Source organism: Lissotriton helveticus, chromosome 6 (assembly GCF_964261635.1).
Source record: "Lissotriton helveticus chromosome 6, aLisHel1.1, whole genome shotgun sequence".
Taxonomy (NCBI): Eukaryota; Metazoa; Chordata; class Amphibia; order Caudata; family Salamandridae; genus Lissotriton; species Lissotriton helveticus.
In genome coordinates, this window is record NC_136067.1 from 1,423,459,942 (window position 1) to 1,423,484,100 (window position 24,159).

General features: G+C 46.0%; 1 protein-coding gene across 2 annotated transcripts in view; it reads left to right on the forward strand.

Moving 5' to 3' along the window:
- Nucleotides 1-24,159, forward strand: part of ENPP3 (ectonucleotide pyrophosphatase/phosphodiesterase 3) — a 709,442-nt gene that overhangs the window by 326,045 nt on the left and 359,238 nt on the right. For both annotated transcript variants that reach the window (XM_078649216.1, XM_078649217.1), the window contains exons 11-12: nt 14,814-14,879; nt 14,986-15,058. In XM_078649216.1, coding sequence (XP_078505342.1) covers nt 14,814-14,879; nt 14,986-15,058 — 139 coding nt within the window. The remainder of the gene's footprint in view (nt 1-14,813; nt 14,880-14,985; nt 15,059-24,159) is intronic.

The following is a 24,159-nucleotide window of genomic DNA, read 5'->3' on the forward strand; positions in this document are numbered from 1 at the left end:
AATTGGTTTATAAAAAAATATATTGTGTTTGACCCTGCCTGTAAACCTTGGTGTGACCTCGATCCCCAAGTATCTAATTTTTTCTGGCATCGACCTAGACTGGTGACCCTCAAGGGCTGCCATTGTGGTATTGCCAGTCAGTGGCAGTGCCTCGCATTTTTTCCAGCGTATCTGATAACAGGACTGTCACGAAAAATGGGAAATCAGGTCAATGAAGGCTCTCACAGAAGATCCTTGGTTTGAGAGCATGATCCAAATGTTGTCCACATACAGTGGTATCTTTTGTAATTTTCTGGCATCATTATCCCCTGGATATAAGCTGTTTCCATAATGGCGATCGCTAAATGCTTCAGGGCTAAGATTTATAGAACCAGGGACAGGGGGTATTCCCTCCTTCTGCACCTTTGTACATCCAAAGGCTGAATGAACTTCAATCCAATCACATAAGCACACGCTTGTACAAAAAACCAACGGACAAAAATAATTTGCTATTGTTTGAAAGTTTCCATCTGCCATCGCTTATCAAGAACTTGCCAGTATCTCAATTTTTGAGAACAAAACGGATATCATCTGAGACAAACGTATGTAAGAAAACTTTGAAAAGTCAAAAAATCAACTACACGGCCCGAGGATACCCTGAAGAGTTACTGGATAAACATATGAATAGGGCACTGCAAACACCAAGAGAGCAATTACTACTAAAGGCTCCAAAGAAAACAACTAATAAGGAAGTTTTTGTATCGAAATTTTAACTGCTTCAATGGAGATCAAAAATGTCATCCACAAACGTTGGGAACTTCTAGATTCAGAAATTGATTTCAATGGTTTATTTCTGGAAAAAACACTATTTGTATACTCGAGAGCAAGCAACCTCAAAGAATTGTTATCATCTAGAAAAAGGGAAAAAATTACCAGCTGGCAATGGTGGCACTAAAAAAGTGCTGTAATTGCATCCACTGTAATAATGCCATTACAGGAGAAATATTATTGCACCCTAGGACTGGAGAAGCTAAACGCTTTGAAACGCGTCAGGCCGAGGACAGTACAAGGGGATTGGAAGCTGCATGCTGTGGATTAAAAGGTTTAACCTACCTGTTGTCGGAGTGCGGTCTCAGTCCGGAGGGAAACTTTGTGAGAATATGTGGCGGCAGTCCCTAGCCGCGTGAGACGACGCACCAACGCAAAAACAGCAAACCTGCAGAAGTGAAGCATTCACGTTCTGAAAGGCACAGCGGGCCATAATTATCAGCTTGCAGCGTCTCATCCCGAAGCCTAATGGAGGTTGATTTATTAAGTCCTGAAGTGCGTGCTAACAGTCAAACCCACTGGAGGGTATAAATAAAAGGCCAAGAAACTACAGATTCCAGAGTACATTGTAGAAAGAGGGATCCATTAGGAAGGCACACCGGAAGCCAAGGAAGTTGAAATTACGCAGGAGATGGTGGTTTGGCATTTAAAGGACTGTGAACACGGGCCTCTGAAGAGAAGCTAAACGCTTTGAAACGCGTCAGGCCGAGGACAGTACAAGGGGATTGGAAGCTGCATGCTGTGGATTAAAAGGTTGAACCTACCTGTTGTCGGAGTGCGGTCTCAGTCCGGAGGGAAACTTTGTGAGAATATGTGGCGGCAGTCCCTAGCCGCGTGAGACGACGCACCAACGCAAAAACAGCGAACCTGCAGAAGTGAAGCATTCACGTTCTGAAAGGCACAGCGGGCCATAATTATCAGCTTGCAGCGTCTCATCCCGAAGCCTAATGGAGGGTGATTTATTAAGTCCTTAAGTGCCTGCTAACAGTCAAACCCACTGGAGGGTATAAATAAAAGGCCAAGAAACTACAGATCCCAGTGTACATTGTAGAAAGAGGCATCCATTAGGAAGGCACACCGGAAGCCAAGGAAGTTGAAATTACGCAGGGGATGGTGGTTTGGCATATTAAGGACTGTGAACACGGGCCTCTGAAGAGAAGCTAAACACTTTGAAACGCGTCAGGCCGAGGACAGTACAAGGGGATTGGAAGCTGCATGCTGTGGATTAAAAGGTTGAACCTACCTGTTGTCGGTGTGCGGTCTCAGTCTGGAGGGAAACTTTGTGAGAATATGTGGCGGCAGTCCCTAGCCGCGTGAGACGACGCACCAACGCAAAAACAGCGGACCTGCAGAAGTGAAGCATTCACGTTCTGAAAGGCACAGCGGGCCATAATTATGAGCTTGCAGCGTCTCATCCCGAAGCCTAATGGAGGGTGATTTATTACGTCCTGAAGTGCGTGCTAACAGTCAAACCCACTGGAGGGTATAAATAAAAGGCCAAGAAACTACAGATCCCAGCGTACATTGTAGAAAGAGGGATCCATTAGGAAGGCACACCGGAAGCCAAGGAAGTTGAAATTACGCAGGGGATGGTGGTCTGGCATATAAAGGACTGTGAACACGGGCCTCTGAAGAGAAGCTAAACGCTTTGAAACGCGTCAGGCCGAGGACAGTACAAGGGGATTGGAAGCTGCATGCTGTGGATTAAAAGGTTGAACCTACCTGTTGTCGGAGTGCGGTCTCAGTCCGGAGGGAAACTTTGTGAGAATATGTGGCGGCAGTCCCTAGCCGCGTGAGACGACGCACCAACACAAAAACAGCGAACCTGCAGAAGTGAAGCATTCACGTTCTGAAAGGCACAGCGGGCCATAATTATCAGCTTGCAGCGTCTCATCCCGAAGCCTAATGGAGGGTGATTTATTAAGTCCTGAAGTGCGTGCTAACAGTCAAACCCACTGGAGGGTATAAATAAAAGGCCAAGAAACTACAGATCCCAGCGTACATTGTAGAAAGAGGGATCCATTAGGAAGGCACACCGGAGGCCAAGGAAGTTGAAATTACGCAGGGGATGGTGGTTTGGCATATAAAGGACTGTGAACACGGGCCTCTGAAGAGAAGCTAAACTCTTTGAAACGCGTCAGGCCGAGGACACTACAAGGGGATTGGAAGCTGCATGCTGTGGATTAAAATGTTGAACCTACCTGTTGGAGTGCGGTCTCAGTCCGGAGGGAAACTTTGTGAGAATATGTGGCGGCAGTCCCTGGCCGCGTGAGACGACGCACCAACGCAAAAACAGCGAACCTGCAGAAGTGAAGCATTCACGTTCTGAAAGGCACAGCGGGCCATAATTATCAGCTTGCAGCTTCTCATCCTGAAGCCTAATGGAGGGTGATTTATTAAGTCCTGAAGTGCGTGCTAACAGTCAAACCCACTGGAGGGTATAAATAAAAGGCCAAGAAACTACAGATCCCAGCGTACATTGTAGAAAGAGGGATCCATTAGGAAGGCACACCGGAAGCCAAGGAAGTTGAAATTACGCAGGGGATGGTGGTTTGGCATATAAAGGACTGTGAACACGGGCCTCTGAAGAGAAGCTAAATGCTTTGAAACGCGTCAGGCCGAGGACAGTACAAGGGGATTGGAAGCTGCATGCTGTGGATTAAAAGGTTGAACCTACCTGTTGTCGGAGTGCGGTCTCAGTCCGGAGGGAAACTTTGTGAGAATATGTGGCGGCAGTCCCTAGCCGCGTGAGACGACGCACCAACGCAAAAACAGCGAACCTGCAGAAGTGAAGCATTCACGTTCTGAAAGGCACAGCGGGCCATAATTATCAGCTTGCAGCGTCTCATCCTGAAGCCTAATGGAGGGTGATTTATTAAGTCCTGAAGTGCGTGCTAACAGTCAAACCTACTGGAGGGTATAAATAAAAGGCCAAGAAACTACAGATCCCAGCGTACATTGTAGAAAGAGGGATCTATTAGGAAGGCACACCGGAAGCCAAGGAAGTTGAAATTACGCAGGGGATGGTGGTTTGGCATATAAAGGACTGTGAACACGGGCCTCTGAAGAGAAGCTAAACGCTTTGAAACGCGTCAGGCCGAGGACAGTACAAGGGGATTGGAAGCTGCATGCTGTGGATTAAAAGGTTGAACCTACCTGTTGTCGGAGTGCGGTCTCAGTCTGGAGGGAAACTTTGTGAGAATATGTGGCGGCAGTCCCTAGCCGCGTGAGACGACGCACCAACACAAAAACAGCGAACCTGCAGAAGTGAAGCATTCACGTTCTGAAAGGCACAGCGGGCCATAATTATCAGCTTGCAGCGTCTCATCCCGAAGCCTAATGGAGGGTGATTTATTAAGTCCTGAAGTGCGTGCTAACAGTCAAACCCACTGGAGGGTATAAATAAAAGGCCAAGAAACTACAGATCCCAGCGTACATTGTAGAAAGAGGGATCCATTAGGAAGGCACACCGGAAGCCAAGGAAGTTGAAATTACGCAGGGGATGGTGGTTTAGCATATAAAGGACTGTGAACACGGGCCTCTGAAGAGAAGCTAAACGCTTTGAAACGCGTCAGGCCGAGGACAGTACAAGGGGATTGGAAGCTGCATGCTGTGGATTAAAAGGTTGAACCTACCTGTTGCCGCAGTGCGGTCTCAGTCCGGAGGGAAACTTTGTGAGAGTATGTGGCGGCAGTCCCTAGCCGCGTGAGACGATGCACCAACGCAAAAACAGCGAACCTGCAGAAGTGAAGCATTCACGTTCTGAAACATTTTGCAAGGGAAAGGCCCACCTATCCTGCGGGATATGGTTCAATCCTATAAGGCCTCTCGTGCCCTTCGTTCAGATCATCTACATCTGTTGCAAGTTGCGAGAGTCAGGAAGACAAGAACCGGTGGCAGAAGATTCTCCATAAATGTGGCAACACTGTGGAATTCCCTCACGCTGCACTTGCGCTTGGAAACGAGCACCCTGCGGTTTCGTAAACTTATAAAAACTCATTTGTTCCCTGCCTAATTCCTGTGTCTCTTGCTCTGGCGTATCTCTCTGGATGAGCGCGGGGATGCCCAAGGGTAACCAGGCGCGATATAAAACTCAAAAAAGGCACAGCGGGCATAATTATCAGCTTGCAGCGTCTCATCCCGAAGCCTAATGGAGGGTGATTTATTAAGTCCTGAAGTGCGTGCTAACAGTCAAACCCACTGGAGGGTATAAATAAAAGGCCAAGAAACTACAGATCCCAGCGTACATTGTAGAAAGAGGGATCCATTAGGAAGGCACACCGGAAGCCAAGGAAGTTGAAATTACCCAGGGGATGGTCGTTTGGCATATAAAGGACTGTGAACACGGGCCTCTGAAGAGAAGCTAAACGCTTTGAAACGCGTCAGGCTGAGGACAGTACAAGGGAACTGGAAGCTGCATGCTGTGGATTAAAAGGTTGAACCTACCTGTTGTCGGAGTGCGGTCTCAGTCCGGAGGGAAACTTTGTGAGAATATATATATATATATATATATATATATATATATATATATATATATATATATATATATACACATATGCAGTACTAAAGTCAAAATGAATGTGTGAGTATTCCCCAATGATGTTACATGATACTACTACAGAAAGCCCAGTCATATTAGGTGCGTATCTATCACTTAGGGTCTGATGACTTGTACTGTGGTCCACAGGACCGCGGTACTAGCGGTGGAGTGCCGGGAACATTCTGAGTGTGGCGGCCCACCTCCACAAGACCGCAGCAACCGCCAGGGAGCCATGATCCCTGGTGGTGGCGCAGTGGTCAGAGGCTCCAATATGCTTGGTGGTGCCAATGCAGCACCGCCAAGCATATTTGCACCGCCACAGTTTTCATGGGGGTAAGGCTGCCATGAAAACTGTAGCAGTGAGGAAAGAAAGGATGACCTACATGGCTCCCTGTTGCCACGGGGCCATGGGCTTCCTGCAAGGGGGCACATGTGGTGCCCCCCTGAGTGCATTCGCCCCCTGTTCCAGCACAACATAGACTTTACAGACTATGCCGTGCTGGAACATGGTGTGGCGGTCCAACGGCGCTGCCTTTCTAAGGCTCTCCTATGAGCCTTTGAAAGGCAGCACTGTGGGCCAGCCGTCGCAGGACAGCCCGCCCAGGTTCTCAACTATTAATCCAGCGGGCGGTTGGCAATGGAGTTTGGCGGTGTGGGAGTGGGGCTGTGGCACGCTGCCCCGCTCCCACACCACAAAACTCATAATCAGGCCTTTAGTATGGTCTGAGAGGTATCCACTGATAAAATATAGGATACCTCCACTGTGTGCATACACTGTTGTTTTTACTATCTATCTTCAGAAAGTTTCAGCTGACTGTTGGAAGAGAGGATGTGATAAGAAATGGCTCACAGCATTTTGTGACTTATTATACTGCCAATTACTTGGTATTATGGTGGCAGTGATGTAGCTAGGTAGTCTCTCACAGCGCACACAACAACAGCAGATATGTAAGCAGCAAAAGTAGCTTCTCCATTCCTGGCAGAAACATCACAGCTCTGTTAGTTACATTCACCCACCCGTTGCCCCTTGTAAGTGTGTGCAGAACTCTTCAAACAGTGCAAGCCATGCAGTTTGACTTTGCCAGTGCTTGTTTGCCATTGCTGTACATATGGGAGACACAGCTGAGTTTTTTGCTGTGTTAAGGCTCGGGGGGTCATTGCTATTGCGCTTTTAATTGTTTTAACCTTTTTATTGCTGATAGAGTAAAATGAAGCCTTTTTAAAATTGAAATATTGTATTTTGTGCACTGACACTTTAAAGGAGCTGTGTTAAAGCTCCAAGGCGCCATTTCTACTCTTTGGCACCGGGTTAGCAGTCCAAACACTAGACGCTACCGCACTCGCCCTAGATAAAAAGGGCGGATGACGCGACTGCGCGCAGCGTGCACGCCGCTGGAGCACCGAAGACGCGCCTAAGGCAAGCCCGTCTCCCCCGTCCGCGTCCAGAACATGGCCAGCGCCAGCCATGCTGCCCGTTTTGACCCCATACTCTGGCCCAGAACAGTATGGTCTAAAGACCAATTAATGGCCCTGAGGACACATAGATGTTCTAACCCTTCATACCTAGATCTTGGCACGGAAATCTTGGGGGATTGCAAATTCTACTCCTTTAAGTTTGGCATGACAGGCACTAAGGGAATTCTAGCCTCTGTGAATTGCACCTATAAAGCCTGTTTAGTCAACTGCAGATCCCTTCCCAAACACGCAGAAGATGTCTGGTTTCTCCTTCGATCTGAGCATAGGGATTGTCAGCCACATGCATCAAGCTTTTTTGCATTCGCAAACGGTGCGAATCGCAAAATTCGGCCGTTTGCGAATGCAAAAACCTTTTTTGGGATGCATCATTTTTTTCCATTTTTCGCAATTTAAGAAATGCATTTTTTTGCGATTTCTTAAATTGCGATAGCATTTAAGAAATCGCAAATTTTGCGATTTCTTAAATGCTATGCATGATTTTTTTTTAAATTGCGAATTCGCAATTAGGAAGGGGAAAATTACCATGAAGTAAACCTTCATGGTAATTTGCGAAAAGTTTCAAAAATGCACAAAAGTGCATTTTTGAAGCTTATATTTTACACAAGCACATGCCCTTGTGACATGTGTGTGAGTAAAATGTACTTACGTGACATTTCAGGGGTGCAGGGGGGGTCCTTTGGACCCCCCCCTGCACCCATGAAATTGCATTCTCATTTTGCGATTCCTTAATTGCGAATTCGCAAAATGAGAATGCCTTCCTATTGATTCCTATGGGCCTCTAGGCACATAGGAATCAATGTAAAGCGATTCCTTAATTGCGATTCGCAATTAAGGAATCGCAAATAAGGAAAATTAAGAAATCGCAAAAACTTTTGCGATTTCTTGATGCATAGGAATTTGCGATTCATAAATTGCGATTCCTTGATTTTCGCAATTTAGGAATCGCAAATTCCTACAATGATGCATGTGGCTGTGTATGTTCCTAACTGAAACATGGCTAAGACTAACAGCCTGATTCATGAAAAACGGGATTTGCGAGTCTCAAATAGCGATAAAATGCGAACCGCTATTGAGAACTCGCAAATCTGAATTCATGAAGATTCCCGGTAAAAAATAGCGATTCGCGCGCGGGCGCTAAATCCGTTAGCGATTAACGATAATCGCAGAATAATCGCTATTTCCGGCTACCTGCGTCGGGATTGCGAATCGCAATCTCGCGAGATCGGGAAAACAGGAAGTCGCATTTCGAGCACAGTGATGACATCACAACCAGGAAGCAGGCAGTTCCCACCCCCATTCACCACAGTGAGGCAGACCTGGAGGGAGCAAGTGTGAAAGCTGCTGCTAGTGATTTGTAGACTGCAACTACTCTGCTGCCATGTCAGAGGAACCTGTTCCTGGCCCCAGCAACAACACAGGGCGGAAGAGGAAGCTCAAATTTTCTGAGCAGGAGCTCGAAAACTTGATTGAAGGGGTGGTGGCCAACCACGAAAAACTCTTTGGCAAAGACTCCAGGAAGGTCCCGGAGCAAGAAAAAAGGAGGATCTGGCTGGGAATAGCCTCCACTGTCAACTCCGTGGGTGTGGCCGATAGGTCACTTGAGGAGCTGAAGAAAAGATGGTATGACCTCCGAGGTCGTGCCAAGGAGAGGGTGGCGGAGCGCCTTGGAGAGTCATCGGGCACTGGAGGTGGCGGACCTACAGTCCCTCCTAACACACCCTTGGAGGACCAGGTTGAGAACACCCTTGAGAGGGAGGCGTGCGTTGGCGTCACACGTCTGGACTCCTCCCGCCCCACCCAAGACACCCAAGGTAAGTGGCATGCGACTGCGACCCTGTCCCCTATGACCGTCCCTGACCAAATAGGCTCACATAATGTCCCTTAGTCATGCCATTGTTGCACATCAGGAAATGCCCTGAAGCATTGTGGGAGATGTAGTGTGGCCACAATGTAGTAGTACCACAATGCAGCCAGACAGGTTCCAAAGTACGCAAATTCACAGCCATTCAGGGAATGTCACCCAGCATGCATGTAACAACTGCACGTCTGACAGTCACATGCAACTAATGAGTGTCCACTTACCCTCACAGGTGGTGCAGAAAGCAGCGACAGTGAAAGGCTGCAAATAGATGAGGAGGCCCAGGAGGAGGATTTACCACCACAAACCCAGGCACCAGCCCCTGGCGCTGCTACAACACCAGCAGCCAGGCCCCCCACCATTGTGCCCCCTGCATCAGGCGGACCACCGACAGTCACAGCCAGGCCCGCCAAAATTGTGCCCCCTGCATCAGGCGGACCACCGACAGTCACAGCAAGGCCCGCCAAAATTGTGCCCCCTGCATCAGGCGGACCACCGACAGTCACAGCCAGGCCCCCCACCATTGTGCCTCCAGTCCCTGCCGCACCAGCAACGCCTGCTGTGACACCACCAGCAGCTGGTGCTACAACATCTGGGCCTGCGACAGCGCCAACACAGCGGCCAGCCACAGTGACAGGCCAGCAGAGCAGGCGTGGGAGGTCTCGCCATCACACCACTGCTGCAATCAGCAGGAGGGGCAATGGACAGAGTAATGCTCGTATGAGCATCGAAAGACACATGTTGGGAATTCATCAGCGTCAGGCACGGCAGCAAGGTGCCATTCAGCTCCAGCTCCACAAGAGTGGGCGCAATGTGGCCGGAGTGGGAGACCGCATGGACCGCATGACGGCGGCCATGGCAGGTATGGGGGACCGCATGGACAACATGACTGCAGCCATGGCAGGTGTGGGGGAGGGAATGGCCCGCATGACTGCAGCCATGGAGGCCAACACCGCTGCGATGACTAAGCAGCGCAGTGCAGCACGCCGGCGCCACCACCAGCTCATGAGCCGGCTGGCCTCCTACAGCAGGTCCAATTATGTGGCAGCAAATGCCACTTCACAGTTGTCGCGGCGGTCACTAGTACAGCATCACCAACTCGTACAGTGCTGTGAGGGCATGACCAGGGTCCTGGAGCACCTCACCACGGCGGTTACGGCACTACACCCTCCTGCTCTACCTGCCACTGTTGGGGGTGATGATGGCAGTGAGGGGGCATCCAGCATCAGCAGCCACTCTGCCACACTAGTCCCGCCACTCAGGCGCAGCACCAGGGCAACGCATGGTACAGGTGCCCCGGAAGAGGAAGAGCCTCAGAGGCGCTTGGGCGTAACGCGCGGGAGGCGCAATTGACTCATTCAGACAATTACAGGCACAGGCTGACTATAAGCCTGCCCTGTCCTTTGACACTGCAGTATGAAGTAATACTGTTAGTAGAAAATAGTTGTACTGGTGACATTTTGTGTGAATGAAACAAATATATTTATTTTGCAGCACACATTAGCGTTGTGTCATCATTATATTTTGCATGCAATTGTGATTTGTAGGGTGAGGGAAGAGGGTGGCCTAGAAATTGTTCTCTGTGATGTGGTTGCGACGTCTGTGGCCTTCAGCTGGGTTCTCCCCGCGTGCATGGTGCGCATGTGCAGGTGGCCGGTCGTCCCCTTCTGATTCACTGCCAGAGATGTCAACAGGTATCCGGCGCTTGGTTGCAATGTTATGAAGTATAGCACAGACAGCCACAATGCGGCAGCACACTGCAGGACTGTAATACATGGCCCCACCTGTCTTGTGCAGTATGCGGAACCTGCTCTTGAGCAGGCCAAATGTCCTTTCTATACAGTTCCTTGTCCGAATGTGCGCAACATTGTAGCGCCTTTGCTGAGGTGTGGCAGGGTTGAGGTAAGGGGTCAGGAGGTATTCCCGTAGGGCGTAGCCACTGTCACCTGAATGAGAGGAGCAGATGTTGATTGCCTGTGCTGCGCAGTTACTTCATAGCAATGTGACATTGTCGACAAAGTGTACTTACCAAGTAGGTGTCCTTCCCCAAACTCTCCCCTGAGCAGTCGTGTGTGGAGTCCGCTGTGCCGGAAGATAAAGGAGTCATGGCTACTCCCTGGGTACTGGGCGACAATGTCAGTGATGTAGGTCTTGGCATTGCAGACCATCTGTATGTTGAGGGAGTGGTACGACTTTCTATTGCGGAACATATACTCCGTGGCAGCTGGTGGGCAGATGGCGACGTGGGTACAGTCTATGCATCCGAGTACATGGGGAAAATGGGCTACATTGTAAAATTGTAGCTTTGTCAAGTCCAATTCCTGTTGGCTCGTGGGAAATGTGATGTGACGGTGTAGCTGGGTGAGCATGGCGTCAACGAAAGTGTGGGGGCAGCGTGACATGGTGGGCTGGGATATCCCCCCAGCAGCCGCTACTATGCCCTGGAAACTCCCAGAGGCCAGGAGGTGCAGGCTACACAATACCTGCACATGTGTAGGCACCGCATTGGTACGCCTTGTTGGGTGCTGCATGAGGGGGTCAAGGTCATGTATCAGCTGGATTATCATTTCCCCATTCAGCCTGTATTTAGCAAATATCTGCTCTCTGGTTTGGCCCAGCAAGGTGACCCGCTGGCGGAAAATCCTTTCCTGCATCATGCGTCTCCTCCGTGCTGCTCGCTGTAGCCTTCGCCGCCTCACCACCATGTACATTCCTGGCATTGTGGAACGCCTAATGCTGCTGCTGAATGTCCTTATGTGTGATTGGTCAGGCCTGAACCTGTTGTTGATTGGCCAACGGTTTTTCAAATGTAATTAATTCATGGCTTTTATGGTTACCACCTGCTTTGAGTTGTCCTTAATTTGCGCCGCGCAAATAGCGATTTTGGGGTTTTTCGCTAATAGAGATTTTTCATGAATGCCGATAGAGAATATATTGCGATTTCGCTATTTATTTCGCAGATTCCGTGGTTGGTCGCTTTTTCCGATTCGCTAATGCTCGACTACCGGGAATCTGCGATTTTTATAGCGAATTCGCTATTATGTGTTAGCGCATTCGCTATTATGTGTTAGCGAATTCGCTATTTTGTTGTTGAATGCCAATTATGTAAAGTGCGCCCGCAATTGCATTTTCGCAGCGATTGCGGGCGCAATTTTGCTTGATGAATCAGGCTGTAAGAGATAGCAACAACCCTGATATATCCTTGGTGAACCCAGAGGGATACATGATAGTGACGTTTAACAGGGAAAACAACAGACTAGGATGGGGACTTGTGATAATCCTGAGGGAGGATTGGGTGATTACACATAAAAAAATAGAGCACTTAGAGTCAATCGAGGCCCTATTGTACTGTATAAAATTCTCACCCACCTCATCCTTTACCGGAATACTAGCCTATTGACCACCTGACTCTCCGGCAGCTCACCTTATTGATCTATAAAACAATATAGCAGATCTCTCACTGAGGTATGCCAGTTTCACTGTATTAGGTGATTTCCATGTCCATATGGACAACAACAAATGCCCCCTCGCCTCAAAATTGGCAGATACTCTCCAAGGGTTAAACTTAACCCAAAAAGTTATACTGTCTACACATGTAGCAGGACATATACTGGACTTAATGTTTTACAAATGATCAATCTGTAGCTGTCAAAACACCTCTTCAGCTAACATGGTCAAATCACATGCTTTTTCCTTTTAACCTGACCTGTATCCTTGGTCATAAGCAGGGTGACACAACTCATGAGATCAGAAGAAATTTGAAAAACTTGAATTAAAATCTTTAGAACCAGAATTACTGGCTACTTCTCCAGAGCTCACGGGCGACCCCAGTCAGGACGCCTCTACCTTTAACCACTAGGTCACCTCAGCACTTGATAAACTGTCCCTATCAAACCCATAAAACAAGCCAGAAATAAACCTTCTGCCCCCTGGTTTTCCACGGAACTCCGGGCATGTAAAAGTGCATGCAAGAAGCTTGAGCGCTTATGGAGAAAAAATTATGACATTGAAGAAAAAAACCCATATATAAAATAGCGTTAAACAAATTCCAGGAACTTAAACGCATTACTATTAGGGACTACATGGCAGAACAAATTAAATCCTCCAATAATTTGACCAAAGAGATCTTTAATTTAGTGCAGGGATTTGTCAAACCACTGGCAATGAAGAGCTCAATCACCCCCTCAGCAACTCTTTGTGAAGATCTAGCCATTTATTTCAAAGAGAAAATTCAAGAAATGTATATCTCTTTTCCACGGTCTGAGCCGACAGACAAGCCCCCAAGTCCCTCTCATCCATTCAACAATTGGTCAGAATTCTGCCCTTTCAGTCTGGATGCTTCACTGGCAGATCTAAAGAGCATAAAATCGGGCTTGCTGACCGATCCCTGCCCTTCTAGATTCTTTAAGCTACTGGCCTCATGCTTTAACCCTATTCTTAACTCCATATGGAACTCCTCTTTGAGCTCGGGCTCCTTCCCTACTTCTTGGAAAACAGCACATGTAAGCCCTACCCTTAAAAAGGAGGATGCCGATCCAGCTATACTTAAAAACTATAGACTAATATCTCCACTCCTGCTGCCTTCTAACATTCTGGAAAAAGAGGTCCAGAAACATTTATCAGCCTACCTGGAGTCAAACAATCTCTTATATGACTCCCAGTCAGGCTTTAGGGCTGGCTATAGTACAGAGACTGCTATGCTCGAGGTGGCAGAGACTGTGCGCCCTACAGTTGACCAGGGAAACTGCAATGCTGGTGCTGTTGGATCTCTCCGTGACCTTTGACACAGTATCTCACCGAATCCTGTTAAAAAGGCTTGAAATGATGGGAGTAACTGGAACCGTACTTGCTTGGTCTAAATCATTTCTTGAGGACCGATATCAACAAGTCTCCCTCCATCCTAACATTTCATCAGCGAAATCTCTTATCTGCGGTGTTCCACAGGGATCGGCCTTGAGCCCGACCCTTTTTAATGTTTACCTTACACCTCTGGCCTCTCTAGTTGAACAATGGGATGTAAATGTTGTTTCCTATGCTGATGACACCCAGCTGGTGTTTTCTTTTACAGAACACACGGAGGCAGCCTTTGCTAATTTCAGGCAATGTCTGCTCAATATTTCATCTTGGATGACAGACAGTTGTCTATAATTGAATACCGATAAAACAGAGGTGCTATTTTTCAATCAGTTGCATCCCCCTATGGCAGAACTAAGGTGGCCGGGAGAGCTTAATCCCCCCCCTTGTACCTGTAGAGTTTGCAAGAAACCTAGGTTTCAAATTTGACTCTGCACTTACCGGTAAATCTCAGATCAGTCATGTCTCCTCCCAGTGCTTTTGGAAACTAAAAACCCTACGTAGGTTTTTCCATTTTCTCCCGATGAACTGTAGGAAAATGGTGGTGCATGCACTGGTCACATCACAACTGGATTATGCCAACAGTTTGTATTTAGGCCTACCCGCATATCTGATCAGGAAACTGCAGATCATCCAAAACTCGGCTGCAAGGTTGATCAGGAACGTCCCACTCTGCCACCATATCTCCCCCCATTTACTCAGTTTGCACTGGCTACCAGTGAGAAAACAAATAGAATTTAAAGCTCTAACCCTAGCATATAGGGCATTGAGGGAGAAAGGTCCAAAATATCTGGAAAAAAGAATACAGAAATACACCCAGACTAGGGTCTTAAGATCCAACCTTCAGGAACTGTCAGTAACCCAACGATTCAAAAAATCCAGAATGAACAGATGCCCGTTCTCAGTAAAAACGTCTGCCTTATGGAATACCATGCCAATACACCTCAGGAAAGCCAAGACAGAAAGACTATTTAGGAAAACATTGAAAGCGTGGTTGTTTAGCCTTCCCTGAATCTCTTATATGGCGTAATCCCTGCTGTTGTTGCTGTTACTAGAGCCGGGACAACCCCATCAGAGGTAGCCGTGCGCTCCATAAATGGGAATAATAATAATAATGATTAGAAATGAAATGAATGTTAAAAGGGCCATTTTAAAGCAAACACAAAATTGGCAGATATATAAACTTTGATATGAAAATATCTTTCCCTGTTTTAAATAGATGTATGAAAGTGTTTAAGGTGATAGAAAATGGTTAACGTTATATTCTTGCTATTGTAGGTCTGCTCTGTATGAAGAAAGAGTTACCACCATCCTGAAATGGCTGGACTTACCCAAAGCAGAGAGGTGACACCTAAAAACAAGCTGTGGGAATTTGCGAAATTGGAGACACTTCAACTGTACTGATTCTCATGTGTTTGTTCTCTTTTCTTGTTTGTATCTTTAACACCAGGCCAGATTTTTACACTCTGTACATAGAGGAACCTGACTCTTCTGGGCACTCCTATGGACCTGTCAGTGGTGGAGTAAGTCATCTTGCTCTTCTTTTAGTGTTTTTTTAAAGTATGTGAGTAAGGTTTTAGCCTTTTCTCTGTATCTGTAGGCTTTTGCATGATCGCAATGGACAGTCCAATAAAAAATAATGTCGTCAACATACTTTAAATCACAGCATTTCTTCTAGTTACTTTCAGGATGGACTGTCACTGCTTAAACAGTAGTGGTTGGTGAGCTTGGAAAGTTGTGAGTACTAACCACTTTCCTTGATTTGGATAGGACAAGGGATCCCGTCCTACCTCCTTTATGGTGGTTTGGGGAGCTTCTTCCCCAATGTTGTAGGCCACAATATTGAGATTTAAATACTGTGGTACCAAATATCGTAGTACAAAGATTGAGTAGCAAAATAGGGACTCTGTAAAAAAAGAAATATGTATGGATCACTGACATAATATCGAATACAAAAATATAGAATTACCAAAATATCGATGAAAAAATATAGAATTTCAAAAATATCGAATTCCTATCTACAAACAGGTAAGTACAAAAATATCGAATCAAAAATATTGTTTTAAAAAATATAGTTAGTCAAAATATCGATTTTTTTTAAATGTCTTAAAGTAATTTAAAATTAATGAAATAATAAATATAATTAACTAAAACATACTTAAAAATACTTAAATAACCATAAAATGATTAAATAATTAATTTAAGTTATAAAAAAAACGTACAACTTTTATTTTTTAGTATATATATATATATATTAACGTAAAATTAATTAAAAAAATACAATAATTTTACCGTCTGATAGAGGGAGGGTAAAATGTACTATTACCACCCCAGTGAGTGCAACAGTAGGGAAAGCGTTGGATAGCGTAGGGGTAAAAATTACTATTCCCACTCCAGTGAGTGCAGCAGTAGGGAAAGCGTTGGATAGAGGGAGGGTAAAAATTACTATTCCCACTCCAGTGAGTGCAACAGTAGGGAAAGCGTTGGATAGTGGGAGGGTAAAAATTACTATTCCCACTCCAGAGAATGCAACAGTAGGGAAAGCGTTGGATTGCGGAAGGGTGAAAATTACTATTCCCACTTCAGAGAGTGCAACAGTAGGGAAAGCGTTGGATAGAGGGAGGGTAAACATTTCTATTCCCACTCCAGTGAGTGCAATAGTAGGGAAAGCATTGGATAGCGGGAGGGTAAAAAATACTATTCCCACTCCAGTGAGTGCAACAGTAGGGAAAGCATCGGATAGCGTAGGGGTAAAAATTACTATTCCCACTTCAGAGAGTGCAACAGTAGGGAAAGCGTTGGATAGCATAGGGGTAAAAATTACTATTCCCACTCCAGAGAGTGCAACAGTAGGGAAAGCGTTGGATACCATACGGATAAAAATTACTATTCCCACTCCAGAGAGTGGAACAGTAGGGAAAGCGTTGGATAGCCTAGGGGTAAAAATGACTATTCCCACTCTAGTGAGTGTAACAGTAGGGAAAGTAATGATTTAATATATTAATAAAAATAAACTAAATATCAATACCAATAGTTATTAAAATTAATCACCTATTCGTAATTAATTAACAACAAATTATTTTTAATAACAAAAACTAATTAATAATAAAAATTAATACCACTTAATAATTAATTAACAGTACATTAATTATCAATGCACAAATAGTATTTTTAATATGTAATTAATTACAATTAAATTACTTCCCACCCTATTCCCCTATAAACCCACAATCCACTACAGAAAATAAATTAATACAATTATCGTAATTATCAATTAATGAATTAATACAAATGAATTACCAATTAATAAAAAATAATTAACAATTAACAATTAATTAACAATCAATTAAAATCAATACCAATAAATAAATAACAATTATTTACTTAATTACAATTAAATTACTTCCCACCCTATTCCCCTATAAACCCACAACCCGCTACAGAACTAAAACGCAAAATTTAATTAAAAATAATTAGTAATTTCTAAAAATTAATATTTAATTTAATATAATTAAATTACTTCCCACCCTATTCCCCTATAAACCCACAACCCGCTACAGAACTAAAATGCAAAATTAAATTAAAAATAATTAGTAATTTCTAAAAATTAATATTTAATTTAATATAATTAAATTACTTCCCACCCTATTCCCCTATAAACCCACAACCCGCTACAGAATTAAATTACGCAAAAACTTAAATAACATAAAATTCATTACTTAAAATAAATTACAAAAATAATATACACTTTTCACTCATATACTAACATACAAAACACTTTAAAAAATTCGATATTATGAAAAAATCGATATATTTTAATACCTATATTATATTCTTCAATATTTTGACTTTCTATATTTTGAAAATTGATTTTATATAACTTACCTTCAATTCAATATTTTTCACCACTATATTCAGTCCGTTCTATATTTTGACTTCGATATTATGGCTATTCTATATTTTGAATTCGATATTATGTCTAGTTACCTATATATAAACACCCTGACCCCCTAGGCGTGCTGAGGGGGGCCCACAAGGACGCCCAGGGCCCAAAAAAGCATTTAAAATAAGAAATTGTCCAACTTCGTGCTGGGTGGGCAAATTTGGCTGAGAAATGTTGGATTGATGCCCAAGGGAGGGCCAGGTCATAAAAAGTGGGGGGCACCAATCCCCCCCACACTGTCCCGCGGACCACCACCTCCCTGGGGCTTGGTGAATTAGTTGCGGGGGCACGCAACCCCCCTGCAGCACCGGGGACCGCCACCACCGGGGCTGATTGTAAATACATGGGGGTGCCTCTAAGGCCCCCCAAGCCCCTGGGACTGCCACCCTCCTGAGCTTTCATTCATTATTTGCAGGGGCTCACGGACCCCCCGCAGCCCCGGGGACCACCACCCCCAGGGGCTTGTTTTTTTAAAAAACATTACACCTGTGTGGGGGGCTCGAGCCCCCCCACATGCCCCAGGGACTACCACCTCGCTGGGGCACTAAAATGCTAATATGGAGGTCCGTTACGGACCCCCAAGCCCTGGGGACCACCACCTCCCCGGGGCATTGCAATTGTAGGGAGGGGGGGCGCGGTCCCCCTCCTGGAGCCCATGATGACCCTGGGGACCGCAACCCCCCAGGGCTGGCTTCTGCAGTGTCCCGGGGTGCCCACCCCCGGGACACTGCTGCTTGCAATGAAAGGGCGGGAGCCGCGCGGCTCCCACCCTGTCATTGCAAACTCTGCTTTGCTTCATTGAAGCGAGAGCGGGGAAACCTGCTCTTGCTTCAATCAAGCAAAGCAGAATTTCTTTTCCATAAGGGGAGCTGCATGTCAGTGGCTCCCCTTGTGGCAAAGCAATGATGGCTCCCACAGGACGCAGGGAGCCGGGGGACCGTGGGGGGATTGGGGAACCCCCACGGTCCCCAGCGGATAGGGCCAGCCCTGGAGGATGGGGTACCTGGGCCAAGGACTAAAGACTGGCCAAGGGAATGGGGTCCCTGGGGCCAAGAAAGGCCTCAGGAGGGGGACCACGCGGCCCCCCTCCATACAAAAAAAATAATAATGTGGTCATACCCCGGGGGGTGGGGTCTCCAGGGCCGTTCATTTTTTTTTCTTTTTTAAAGGGGTCAGACCCTGGGGGAAGGGGTCCCCAGGGCCCAAAAAAGGGAAAAGAAGGGGGGCCACACAGCCCCCCTTCTAAAAAAGAAAAAAAAAAGAGGCGATCGTGGCAGAGGGGTGGGGTGGGGCCTGAGGTGACATATGTGCAAAGATGACCTGTGGCACGTTTTAAGTTAGGGAATTAATTCCATTTCAATCCTGAGGGCCCCTGGGGGCCAACCAGCACACCAGGTACCTCTAGTAAGCGCCACAGGGCTGCGTTACAGAGAGGAGGTCCAGGCTATGCCCCTTTTTACACCTCTCTGCAACGCAATTCTGTAGCCCTTACTGGAGGTACCTGGTGGACTAGTTGGACCCCAGGGACCCTTAGGATTCAAGGGGACTTAATCCCCCAACTTAAAACACGCCACAGGGCGTGTTTGCACATTGGTGAATCAAGGGGGTGAGTTCTAAGGTGACATATGTGCAAACACGCCCTGTGGTGCATTTTAAGTTAGGTAATTAATCCCCTTTCAATCCTGAGGGCCCCTGGGGGCCAACTAGCCCACAAGGTACCTCTAGTAAGCGCCACAGGGCTGCGTTGCAGAGAGGTGGTCCAGGCCAAGCCCCTTTTTACACCTCTCTGCAATGCAGCTCTTTGGCGCTTACTGGAGGCACTTAGTGGGCTAGTTGGACCCCAGGGAACCTCAGGAACCAAGGGGACTTAATCCCCCTACTTACAACGCGCCAGGGGGCATGTTTGCAGAGTGTTGGAGAAAGGGTACATGACCTTTGTCGACCTCTCACCAATTCCACTGCATGGGGCTTACTGGAGGTGAAAGGTAGGCTAGTTAGCCCCTAAAGGACCCCAGCAGTGAAGGGGACTTCATTCCTCATCCAAGAGCATGCCAGGGAGCGCGTTTGTAGAGTGGTGGGTGGGCAAAGTGGGCGTGGCCTGGTACGAGTACTTACCAATGTTGATGTGTGGGACTGACTGGAGGTAATAGTTTTGGAAGTTGGCCCCAAGGATGTCCTTGGGGGCCAACTACCCCTCTTGTTACCTCCAGTAAGTCCCACACAGTGGGGTTGCTAAGACGTCTTCGGAGGCCATGGCCTCCTTTCTCCAATGCTCTGCAAATGTATCTCGTGGCAGACTACAGGATGGGGAATGAAGCCCAATTTAGTCCTGAGGGAGTTTGGAGGCCAAGAATCCCTGCTGGTACCTCCTGTAAGTCGGACGCTGCGGAATTCCTGAGCTTTGGTTGGACGCCAAGCACCCTTTCTCCACCACTCTGCACTCTGGGGTTCATGGTACCCCCCAACATTGGCATACACAAGGTGGAAGGCACCCCACGGTGCCTGTCACATTGTGCATGCCAATGCACAACATGCATATATTGCATTGTGGTGGGTGCTGCTTACAGCACCGCTCGCCACAATGCAATATATGTGGCATGCAACCGCCAGGGTGGCAGTTGCGTCCTAATTGGTGGTGCGGGACAGCCGCACCTCTGGCGACCGTCTCCTCTTTTGTTTAGAGTTTTATATAGCACAAACTGGACCTGAGACATCGGGTATCAGAGCGCTTTACATAGCGCCAGTTTTGTTACAGGACACATTTGCATATTATCAAGGCGGGTGAAATGATATTATCGCCGCTTTAGCGGCCGTTTTCGCCTGCAAAGCGGCAATAATTTTATCGCCCTATTAGCAAGCGGTCGCTAACAGCAGTTAGCGACAGCTTGTAGGCGATAGCGAGCGGTTTGGGGCCTGCTTTGCATGTTAGTGATATTTATCTCTAATGACATGCAAAGTGGGCGTACCCAACCTGTTAGCGACTGAAAGCAGTCGCAAACATCGCTATTGCCTATTATCAACGCAGGCGTAGCGATAAAAAAATTTGCGCTACGCACGAATATCGCCAAAACCTAACGCCTGCTCAGACCACTTCTTAGCCTGTATATCCAATGAGAGGTGGATATTCAGGTTAAGTCCCTATCAGCGATAATACGCGAATATCCCTGTATTTCCAATACAGCCTTCAGATTTTCAACCTCACTGAGTCTATTCAAAGCAAAAAAATATGTGCATATATTGAAACTCATATACCCAAACTGCTGAGTGTTACATTTCCAGAGAGGTTTGAAGTAGATAAAGCACATCGCAGTCCATCACATCTACAAATAAACCAGTCTAACCAATTTTTTTTCAAAGTGCTATGTCGCCATCATCTTGTTATATTAATTCATCAAAACTTTTCAAAAGAGACAGTTGTCATCTGTACATAGTTTACCTCTCTTGGACATCGACTCAAAGCCAAAAATGTAAATATCGCTTAATTTGAACCGTCATCCATGAGAATATGGAAGGATGGTGCATCATAATCTTGCAACAATCCAACAGACTTAAATAAGTACCTCTTTAACATCATCTTACTAATATGGAGGAGCAGGAATTGTGATCTTTATTTAGTCTTCAAATTTATTTTGCTATGCCTTTTTGGAGGCTTGCTTAGAGTGTCCATCCACTTATTCAGCATGTGCCTGCCCCATGGGGCTTCAGTGCACTTGAATGTTTACTTTTCATTGTTTATATGTTATTTGCTATATGTCTTGTTTGTTCCTCATAACCTCTAAGCTACCTCACTCTCTACTTCTATCAATACCTCTAGCCATTTACTATCTTATAGTTTTCTCTCTCTCTCTCTCTCCTTCTGTTTACTATCTTTATGCCTCTAGATTCACAACTTAAAGATATATCATTAAAGGCCTGATTTAGATATCGGCGGGTAGGAATTTTTGGGATGCTATGCTTCTGAGAATGCACACACATAGCCTTTCCCACTAAACCAGTTAAAGTTTAGGACATCAAGGTGCAATTTTATTGGTTTTCAAATTTCCCTCATGCCGTAGGCTGGGTGGATGGGACAAACACATATTGATTTGTTCATCCTCATGAATCTGGTACATAAAAAGAGACAGAAAAAGTCAGCAGTGCCTCCACATGCAAGCTATCTGTAGTGCTGAGTGCTTTATCAGTGACACTGTGGCATGTCATCCAGGTAGTACATATAAATCATACATGTTTCGATCATCTGCCCTATATAACTGACTTGCTAAAAGAGGAATAGTAGATGGCTAGTTGTTAGGTGATTAGATAAGCCACCACTACCTAGCACCATTAGAACCCCTTTTGTCCCTGTTTTGGGTAGTAGTGGATATGACATAAAACTTTGAATGGAGTAAAGAAGTTAGAATACAGCAGTGAAGTGAAAATTTGGAATACTAAAAGGCAGGTTCCAAAGCCTGGACTGAAGTGCTGGGCACTAGAGCATGACCACAAGACTTGATGCAAAAGTATTGCCCCATGTGCAGGATTGCTTAACATTGCAACCAGGAAGGCTCTGGCACCCGTCATCTTTTTAGGTACCTAGAAGAAGAGGTTCGTAATGACGAAGAACCCCCCATCCCATCTGTCGCTGCACAGGAAGCAATGAGGGTCGCAGAATGAAGGGTATCTGAGGTAAGGAAAACACGTAATAGGAACATAAATGCACATGAAAAAAACGTACTCTAAAGCCAACAACTTAGTCCTGTTCATTCCCAGCTCAAAAACAGAGATCACTTTTGAATTGTATCAATTGTGACATTGACTAAAAGTACTCCCAATATGAACAGAATATAAGCATTACATAAAACCAGTAACAGAATTGTACTAAGTCCTAGAATTGATCTACCTCATCCTACCACTACTAGTACTAGGCCTCTGACTTGGGTAGCCCTGTAGCAGTGCTTACACCTTACCCATCCTGACTGCTACCGTGTCAATCTGTTGCACATGTGACCTGCACATGGTTCCTCAACACACCTCTACTATATATGCCTAAACTCTACCTTTAGGTTGAGGAAGAGTCTGCACAGGTTTGAGGCGCACCAAAACTGTAGTGACTACCTGACATAGGTGAAGCATGTGTGTGGCTGAGTCATCCTACACAGCCCTACACGTTGTGGTGACTATTTGACACATCTTAGTCACTCTAGTGGTCAGGGTGTTAAGACCATTGATCAGACTGTGGTTGACATCACCTACCCTCTTATCCAACATCTGCATTTTCCTCAGGTACCTTTGCTGCACTCATAGCATGGCTTTCTCCATCATCCAAATTCCTTTGTTGAATGAGTATCACTATCATTATTAGCTGACAGTGCTGTCTGTTCCCTCTTGCTGGCCCAACTCACCTGCCTAATGGCTGGTTCTTATGTTTTGCAACGCTTGTTTTTGCTTTGTTGGTTAATAAAGTACAAATAAGACACACTTACTGAACAAGATAGCGGTGCAGTTATACATGGGATAAAAAGGAAGATGATTGGTATTTACTAAATTTCTGTCAGCAAGTGCAAAAAAGGCGTTCATAAAAGAAGAAACTGTATCCAACACTGCTGGGACTTACTGCATATATACTGGTCTTGGATAAATAATGGAAACATACATAGAACAACGCAGTACAAAAGGGGGTGGTGATGGATGGAGCATCTGAACCAATCAAACACTCACACCCAGTCAACAGATCTTGGTTTAATCCATCACCGTTCTTTAGCCCACTCTGCCACCCCAGTTCAGACATAGCCATATGCAAATCAGTCTGACCCTGTGCCTCCTGGGAACAGTCCAGCCCGAACTGCCAAGCCATGCCTTCCCTGGACCGGAAACAAGCTTCCTAGGACTGGTTTCTGGCATTACAGCCGTCTTCAGCCAGGCTTGCTTGAATCCAGTGGCAAAGTGAGCAAGGGACTGACGTCTGAGCATACCCTGCCAACTTATGGCGGACGGTGTTGGATTAAACCCAGATCTGTTGACTGGGTGTGAGTGTTTGATTGGTTCAGATGCTCCGTCCATCACCACCCCCTTTTGTACCGCTTAGCGGCAGTACAAAACAGGGTATTCAGGGTAACCAGGGGAAAAAAAGAGTAGTCCGGAGAAAAGGGTCTACTAGAAATAAAGATGAAGCCCATAATAGCCTTAGAATACACGGTAATGACATTAAGAGCCTAACAGCCCAAGTGGAAAGACTTGATCTCTATGTGAGAATCTCATTGGGTAAAATGAGTGCCAGATTAACTGCAATTGAATCTTCATTGACTGAGCACATTGTACAGGGAAAAAAATGCAAAACCACCTTCTACTGCTGAGAGTAATGCACCCAACGGAAACAGTGATTGTGGAACATTATCCAATATGATAAGGGAAGATTCTGGCTTTGAATTCAGGAAAGGGGCTGGGATGTCATACTCAGGTGTGGCCAAATCGTCTAGGGAAGAACATTTCCATCAAAACTCAACTAGTAATTTTGCCACCACAGCTGAGAAAGGAGATGGGAGGAGGAGGTCTACGGGGACTCCCATTGCTTCTAGGCTAAACCAACCTCCCCACAACCCCCAGCATTTCCAACTAGAGGTTCTCCCAGCATATCAACATCATGATCCAATGAGGATAGATCAACAGCTAGACGTTCCCCCCTGAAGCTACACCATATATAAT